The sequence below is a fragment of the Coregonus lavaretus genome, assembly GCF_964263955.1.
Source record: "Coregonus lavaretus genome assembly, chromosome: 21".
Taxonomy (NCBI): Eukaryota; Metazoa; Chordata; class Actinopteri; order Salmoniformes; family Salmonidae; genus Coregonus; species Coregonus lavaretus.
The window spans coordinates 5,016,703-5,025,657 of record NC_140008.1 but is presented as its reverse complement, the minus strand read 5'-3'; the positions used below and the strand labels follow the sequence as shown (position 1 = coordinate 5,025,657).

At 44.1% G+C, this 8,955-nt stretch overlaps 1 protein-coding gene across 1 annotated transcript; it reads right to left on the bottom strand.

Annotated features, from left to right (window-relative positions):
- Positions 1 to 8,293: 8,293 nt before the first annotated feature.
- On the bottom strand, positions 8,294 to 8,955 carry LOC311148713 (stonustoxin subunit beta-like; the record flags this gene model as incomplete). Its single annotated transcript, XM_084185692.1, has 1 exon — positions 8,294 to 8,955. A coding segment is annotated over one exon (507 nt), but the record flags the coding sequence as incomplete, so codon positions are not given.

Below are 8,955 nucleotides of genomic sequence, written 5' to 3'. Positions count from 1 at the left end.
CCTACGGCCTGCCTAGTAGGCCCGGGCCTCATGTCCTCCGGCACCTCAGCAACCGGCCTGTTACTTTTTGCCACTGCGGCGGCCCCTCCGACGCCCCGATTGTTGTCACAGGGCACCGAGCACCATTGGATTTGGCCGTTTCTCGACACGAATGTCTCTCTTTCCACTCGAGGGATATCGTGTTGTGTTCTGGGGCTGATGCTGCGGCGGCGGCTGCGGCAGCGGCGGAGGTCTCCTCGCTCTCCTTCACCTTCACCTTCCCCTTGTTCTTCCCCTTGTTCTTCTTCTTCTTGTTGGTCGTCGTCGTCGTCGTCATCATCTCGTTCGTCTTCTACGCCTTGACCTTCTTCTACTTGGACATCATCCTCGTCGGCGGCGGCGGCGGCGGCGGTGGCTGCGGCGTCGTAGTCGTCGTCGTCGTCCTCTGTGGTCTCCTCGTCCTCTGGGTTGTATTCCTCCCCGTCTTCTTCTTCGGACGCTTCCTCGTCCGCTTCCTCGTCGCAGTCAGAGTCATTGGAAAATATATGTTCTAGGACCTGTTTGGCCGTGAAACGCACAGCACTCATAATAGCTTCGGCACCCAGGCTGGGGAAGTCCCCAAGACCTCTCTCTTCGGGACGTGTCCGGACATGCCACGGAGGCAATATTAGTAGTAGTAGTAGTAGTAGTAGTAGTAGTAGTAGTAGTAGTAGTAGTAGTAGTAGTAGTAGTAGTAGTAGTAGTAGTAGTAGTAGTAGTAGTAGTAGTTGTAGTTGTAGTAGTAGTTGTAGTTGTAGTTGTAGTTGTTCTTGGTGTTGGTGTTGGTGTTTGTTTACGGCTTACCTAGTACCTCTGGCTCAGAGCTTATGCCTCTAACGTGTAGCCTGGGTCCTTTTGACCCCAGCCAGGACAGGACAGGACAACGCTAGGGGTTATACAGCAACTCGCTCTAACACTCTGACACGTAGCCTGGGTCTTTTTGACCCGGACAGGACAGCGGGAGGAGATATACAGCCACTCGCTCTAACACCTAGGCTCTGACACGTAGCCTGGGTCCTTTTGACCCGGACAGGACAGGACAGGACAACGCTAGGGGTTATACAGCCACTCGCTCTAACACCTAGGCTCTAACACGTAGCCTGGGTCGTTTTGACCCGGTCAGGACAGCGGGAGGGGATATACAGCCACTAGCTCTAACACCTAGGCTCTAACACGTAGCCTGGGTCTTTTTGACCCGGTCAGGACAGCAGGTGGAGACATAGAGCAACTCTGTGGTCCTCTGTAGCTCAGCTGGTAAAGCACGGCGCTTGTAACGCCAAGGTAGTGGGTGCGATCCCCGGGACCTCCCATACACAAAAATGTATGCACGCACAACTGTAAGTCGCTTTGGATAAAAGCGTCTGCTAAATGGCATATTATATTATTTAACTCGCTCTAACACCTAGGCTCTAACACATAGCCTGGGTCTTTTTGACCCGGTCAGGACAGCGGGAGGAGATATACAGCCACTAGCTCTAACACCTAGGCTCTGACACGTAGCCTGGGTCCTTTTGACCCGGACAGGACAGGACAGGACAGCGGGAGGAGATATACAGCCACTAGCTCTAACACATAGGCACTGACACGTAGCCTGGGTCGTTTTGACCCCAGCCAGGACAGGACTGGACTGGACAACGCTAGGGGTTATACAGCCACTCACTCTAACACGTAGCCTGGGTCTTTTTTTTTTTGACCCGGACAGGACAACGGGAGGGTTAATTTCTCCCAAACCCACAGAGACACTTTCTGGACTAGCTGTATCGCACTCAAGGAATGGCGTGGAACGCAAACTCATGATTGCCAACATGTCAGAATAGCAACGATGTGTGTCGAAGGAATAGAACATGGGCAGCACAGAATAGGTTTTGAATCGAATAACTTGATGTCTGTCTACGTAGACACCACGATTGCTTGTATGTAGCCGAAACCATGATCTATGTTTACAACAAATAACAACTACTATTAAAAATGTCATGTTTTAATACTAATCACAAATATATAATTTGACAAAACATTAACAAATAAATAAATGAATATAATATAATTAATTATTTTTCTGGGAGTGGTCATTGAATCCACAATATACCACCAGAGAAGCTTCTGAGCACTACTGCATCAAAACAGGTTCGTGTCTCACAGACAAACAACATCGATCGAAGCTATGTCGACTTTCCAGAACACAGAAAACGTGAAGGGGGATTCTTGCTGCATCACTGCAGTGTTTGACATACACACGTCGGACTCCAGTCACGTAACTACTACCGACAACACCACCGTCGTCGTCACTGTGATCGGTCTGGGCATCGGAGGGTCGACTCGACTGAATCTGAGCACCATCAACTTCAACGACATCTATTCTGCGTTCAATCGAGTAGTGAAGAACATACCCATACTTCTCGGGTACACGGTGAAAAGCCTCTCGGTCATGCCCAACAACAAACTGGAGGTAAGACTATTTGTCGAACCGAAATATAGTCTGTTGAGTTATGAGCTGTGGCTCGTTCGGGTCGTAGGACAGGCTCTGCTCTTGTGGTTTTACCACGGTGCAGTGTCACACATCATGGTCACACACCAGGACCATTTGCAGAAGATACACCGTGAAGCTGTGGGATGGTGTCCCTGTGCAATGTTGACCGGTTTCGACGACAGCGAGTCTTGTACTTGTGCTTTGTACTACGACATGTGGGACATGGACGTTCGTCACAGCCACGTCCGAGACCATTTGTTGACATATCGGACATATCGGCAAATGCCATGCGATATCTCTTCCGTGTGTAGCGGTGTCCACATGACAGATCTCTCAGATGAGGAACAGACACTTCTGATGAAGAAAGTCGCCTGGATATTTCAAGGCTTTTCTGTTGCCCCCAAACAAGACGCCATGATGGGGATCCGTTCGAGCCTAGGCATACCTTGTGATTTCAAGAAAACCGAAAATGTTGTACCGCAAGTATACAAGTTGACAGACTGTCAGAATGAAACACGTGCGGAGATGTTCAATTGTCAGCAAGCCGAAGACCAGATGACATATATTCACTTGTTGAGGAAATGGACATCTTGGGTTTCCAGCATTGTCGAGTAGTGACACACACCTACAATATTACAAGGAAATCACCAGATTCTTTACAAAGTAAGCATTTCACTGTAATGTCTGTACCTACAATGTGACCAATAAAATGTTATTTGATTTGATTTGCAAGGGTCCCGTTCGCAGCACACACTCGCTCTAACACTCTAACACGTAGCCTGGGTCGTTTTGACCCCAGCCAGGACAGGAGAGGACAACGCTAGGGGTCATACAGCCACTAGCTCTAACACATAGGCACTGACACATAGCCTGGGTCTTTTTGACCCGGACAGGACAGCGGGAGGAGATATACAGCCACACGCTCTAACACATAGGCACTGACACGTAGCCTGGGTCGTTTTGACCAGGACAAGAAAGGACAGGACAGGACAGCGGGAGGAGATATACAGCCACTAGCTCTAATACATAGGCACTGACACGTAGCCTGGGTCTTTTTGACCCGGACAGGACAGCGGGACGGGATATACAGCCACTCACTCTAACACATAGCCTGGGTCTTTTTGACCCGGACAGGACAGCGGGACGGGATATACAGCCACTCACTCTAACACGTAGCCTGGGTCTTTTTGACCCGGACAGGACAACGGGAGGGTTAAGCCATTTTGCCACAACTTTGGAAGTATGCTTGGGGTCATTGTCCATTTGGAAGACCCATTTGCAACCAAGCTTTAACTTCCTGACTGATGTCTTGAGATGTTGCTTCAATATATCCACATAATTGTCCTTCCTCATGATGCCATCTATTTTGTGAAGTGCACCAGTCCCTCCTGCAGCAAAGCACCCCCACAGCATGATGCTGCCGCCCCCGTGCTTCACGGTTGGGATGGTGTTCTTCGGCTTGCAAGTCTCACACTTTTTCCTCCAAACATAACGATGGTCATTATGGCCAAACAGTTCTATTTTTGTTTCATCAGACCAGAGGACATTTCTCCAAAAAGTATGATCTTTGTCCCCATGTGCAATTGCAAACCGTAGTCTGGCTTTTTTATGGCAGTTTTGGAGCAGTGGCTTCTTCCTTGCAGAGCGGCCTTTCAGGTTATGTCGATATAGGACTCGTTTTACTGTGGATATAGATACTTTTGTACCTGTTTCCTCCAGCATCTTCACAATGTCCTTTGGTGTTGTTCTGGGATTGATTTGCACTTTTCGCACCAAAGTACGTTCATCTCTAGGAACAGAACGCGTCTCCTTCCTGAGCGGTATGACGGCTGCGTGGTCCCATGGTGTTTATACTTGCGTACTATTGTTTGTACAAATGAACGTGGTACCTTCAGGCATTTGGAAATTGCTCCCAAGGATGAACCAGACTTGTGGAGGTCTACAATTTTTTTCTGAGGTCTTGGCTGATTTCTTTTGATTTTCTCATGATGTCAAGCAAAGAGGCACTGAGTTTGAAGATAGGCCTTGAAATACATCCAAAGGTACACCTCCAATTGACTCAAATGATGTCAATTATCCTATCAGAAGCTTCTAAAGCCATGACATCATTTTTTGGAATTTTCCAAGCTGTTTAAAGGCACAGTCAACTTAGTGTATGTAAACTTCTGACCCACTGGAATTGTGATACAGTGAATTATAAGTGAAATCATCTGTCTGTAAACAATTGTTGGAAAGATTACTTGTGTCATGCAGAAAGTAGATGTCCAAACTATAGTTTGTTAACAACCAACCTAAGTGTATGTAAACTTCCGACTTCAACTGTAAATAAAGTATATTCATTTCTAAACAGTAAAACAGACATTCATGAAAATACCCTCAAATAAAAGGTGACATTCTGTACTGTCGCCTCATATAAAACATTTAATGTCAAATCTAAAATGCTGGAGTATAGAGCCAAATTCTAAGTTTAATAAATTCAAAAACCAAGGGTGAGTCAAAATTATTCCCATAATGTAGAAGTTTCAGTAGATTAGGAACTGCTTCCTATAAAGCTATGTGGAGTATAATGTAGCTGGACATTGTAAAGTCTGCTTCCTATAAAGCTATGTGGAGTATAATGTAGCTGGACATTGTAAAGTCTGCTTCCTATAAAGCTATGTGGAGTATGATGTAGCTGGACATTGTAAAGTCATACATACAATTATATTACTTCTTATTGACATTCAACCTGGGAACGGAAATGTAAGAAATTAATGTACAAACATGTATAAAACAAATCCTGCAACAAAGGAGCAGGTGTGAATGTTCTGGGGGGTCTAAGTCTACCCCTAACCAGTTTGAATACAATGTTTGATTTCACCCCCAGACCCCAAAACACACCCCATTCAAAACAGTTTCAACAGCCCCCCACCCGATGCAACTCAATATTAAAGAAGGCATACAGTCAGTGTACAGCCCAATGCACTACCCCCAGGATCACAACAAGCCCCTCACACCTGGGACCACACACACACAATGTGAATGGAAATATAATATCATATTTTTATATATATTACAACCCATCACAAGAAAGGGTGTTGGTTATTTTAGTTTTACAAGTAACCTTTCTTGCACATGTCCTTACTTTAAAAATAAGCATGTTTGTCTTGTTTGAATCAGCCCAATTCTCTAGTTATAAATAAAATAACCATGATTTGCAGATTTTTTTATTCACATCTCTTGCTATTAATAGATTGTGGAACTATGAAAAATAGGGAATAATGTTCCCAACACACCCACCTCACAGTTCCTACACAGACTCTGAGGCACCATGCAGGTCTGACACCAGAGGAGGCTGGTGGGAGGAGCTATAGGAGGATGGGCTCATTGTAATGGCTGGAATGGAATCAATGGAACGTATCAAACACAAACACATGAAACCACATGTTTGACTGAGTTCCATTTATTCCATTCCAGACATCACAATGAGCCTGTCCTGCTATAGCTCCTCCCACCAGACTCCACTGCCTGACAACCATTCTATTGTCTTGAGGACTTTACAACCATTTGGTCTGATCAAAGAGCAGGACACCCTTTCAAATAGATACATCCTGACTAAACTAATCAAAGACTAACACACACACACCACAGTAATCAGATCATGGTGACTCCACAGTAATAACATTTATAACTCATAAGTCACCAGGTGTGATTTACCTTTTGACAGATGAAACCCTACATCAACTACTGATGACTCTTATGGGAGGAAGTGAGCATCTCACATATTAAGATATAATACAAGGATGCTTCCTTTGTGTTGCACTTAGTCAATTGAAAATATGCTTAAAGTTTTGAAAAAACAGCCTTATCGATTATCTGTTTTGAGTTTTGTATTAAGAGTTGTGAGATTTTACCACATACTTGTGAAAATAGTACAAAAGTGATTATAAAATCTATAATACATGGATACTTCCATAAATGTACATATTTTGTGTTATGCAATTATGTTATTGAAACAGAATACGTCTAATGAGAGAATAAATAAGTCAAGTCCAACCATTACCTCTCTCCTCTTTCACATCCCTCTATCATCACTCCATGGGTGTGTCCCAATAATCTCTCCTTCCTCCTGAAGTGTATCATTCCTTCACTACTCCTCTCAAATGTAAAAGCATTGGATTGGTGTTGGCATGGGGTAGAGGGAGTTTACATATACCAGTCATTTCCTTTTAAATCCATGAAGGGAAGTGGACAAGTTCAAACTTAGAAAGGAGATAATAGTTCCACACCCCATGTGTCCTGATAACTACAGGAATGAAACCATATTGAGGTTGTCTGCTTTCTATACGGTTTGAGGGGAGAGAGAGAGAGAGAGAGAGACACAGAGAGAGAGAGGCAGAGAGAGAGAGAGAGAGAGAGAGAGAGAGAGAGAGTGAGAGAGAGAGAGAGAGAGAGAGAGAGAGAGAGAGAGAGAGAGAGAGAGAGAGAGAGAGAGAGAGAGAGAGAGAGAGAGAGAGAGAGAGAGAGAGAGAGAGAGAGAGAGGACATCAGGTAAAGTTCTGGAGATGAGGGAATATGTGTGCAGAAGAAACCCTCCAGTATGGTTAACCACAGTTAGGCCCAGTATGGACTATCAATACAAGTGACCATTTAGAATGTGACCCAGTTCAAATGGTCTTAACAGAACTGGGGGATGTCAGCCATGAAGTTGTCTAAACACAACTGGAATATAATTTGTTTCTGATTCATTGTTAATGGGTTTTCCATTAGGAACAGAGTGGAGAAAACCTAACACAACAACACACATAACAAACAACCAATAAAAACAAAGGGGGAGGGAAACAATTAAAGTCATTACCATATTGTCATTTTCTAATGACAGGGAGAAAACATGTAAAATCTAGAAGACTACTTTAGATCTGGTCAGAAGAAGCCTAGTGCACTATGCAGGGAACAGGGAGAGATTTGGGACAGAAACAGTAACTCCTGGATGGAAATCTTCATTCTAATGACAGTGAGCAAATCTCCAATCTCCACCCTATTCCCTATGTAGTGCACTACTTTAGATCTGGTCAGAAGTAGCCTAGTGCACTACGTAGGGAACAGGGTGTCATTTGGGCCAGAGCCAGTAACTCCCCTGGGTATGAATTATCTCTCTATCTTATCTGTCTTCTATATTATGTTCTCCTCTCCTCCTCTCTTCTCTCCTCTATTCACTCTATTCTATCATCCACACCACATGCCAGCTTCAACACAATCCATTTACAAGTTAAAGACACACCTTGGAATAAATAGCAAAGGAAAACTACTACTAGATGTATTTTTTATTTCCCATCACCATAAATCATATTTAATAACTGAACAGTAGCAGACCTAACTTCATCTGTTCCTGACTCTGGGTAGTGGATTAAAAAGACCATCAATCTCCAATGATATTAAAGTACAATTCTGAGCATTACTGATATACTGAGTGGCAAGTCAAGATATGTGCTGTTTTTATTGTTGGGTTAATAACACCACCTGCTGGACAGGTTTAATGTTGCTTGACAGAGCAGTATGGGAGAATAACAGATGCCAAATTTAGGGCCGGTTTCCCGGACATCTCCATTAAACATGCTTTTTAGTCTAGGACTAGGCTTCATCTGTGTCCGGGAAACCGGCCCATATAGTTCAATTAGCAAGTAAGTAACACTACATGTTACATGATACTGAGGAAAATGACATTGAGACAGAGAACCAATTGAGAAAACATTTCAATGGTTCTGAATGACAACCAACATACATTAACAGCATACATCATGATTAATGTGAATACATAAGATTAAAACATTGCACTTAAAAAAATATGAATGCATTGAATTGTAATTCATAACATCTTCTGAAGATCAAATCAATCAAATCATTGTACATAAAAACAGAGCAGAATGAATCATCACATCTGGGGACCATCACCACCAGCATGACTAGTATCTATGTGGAACCTACTACAGTTTAACCAGCTCAGCAGTACCAGAGAGACAAAACCCAGGATAGAGGGGCTGAGTGAATGTGGTCTGGACTCTGTGGAGGAGGGTCATTGTGTCAGAGACACTGTAGAAGGACAGAGTACCTGCCTTGTGATCCAGGTACACTCCTACTCTGGAGGACTGAGGGCCTGATACTTTAGTCCCAACATCATTGTGTATGAACCTATAACAACCACTAGAACACACTAAACACCAGGACTTGTCATTGTATCCAAATGCACCATCTGTCTCTGTTCTGCTGATGTCTTTATATGAGACTGCTGTAACAAAACCCTCCCCACTCCACTCCACCTCCCAGTAACAGCGTCCAGACAGACCCTCTCTACACAGAACCTGACAATGGTTTGTGAATCTGTCTGGATGAACAGGATTTGGTTGGACTTGGCATATATAGGTCACCTTTCTGTTCCCTTCAGATAGAGAGAGGCGTTTGTGTGCTGTGTTTGGGTCCAGTGTGACCTGACA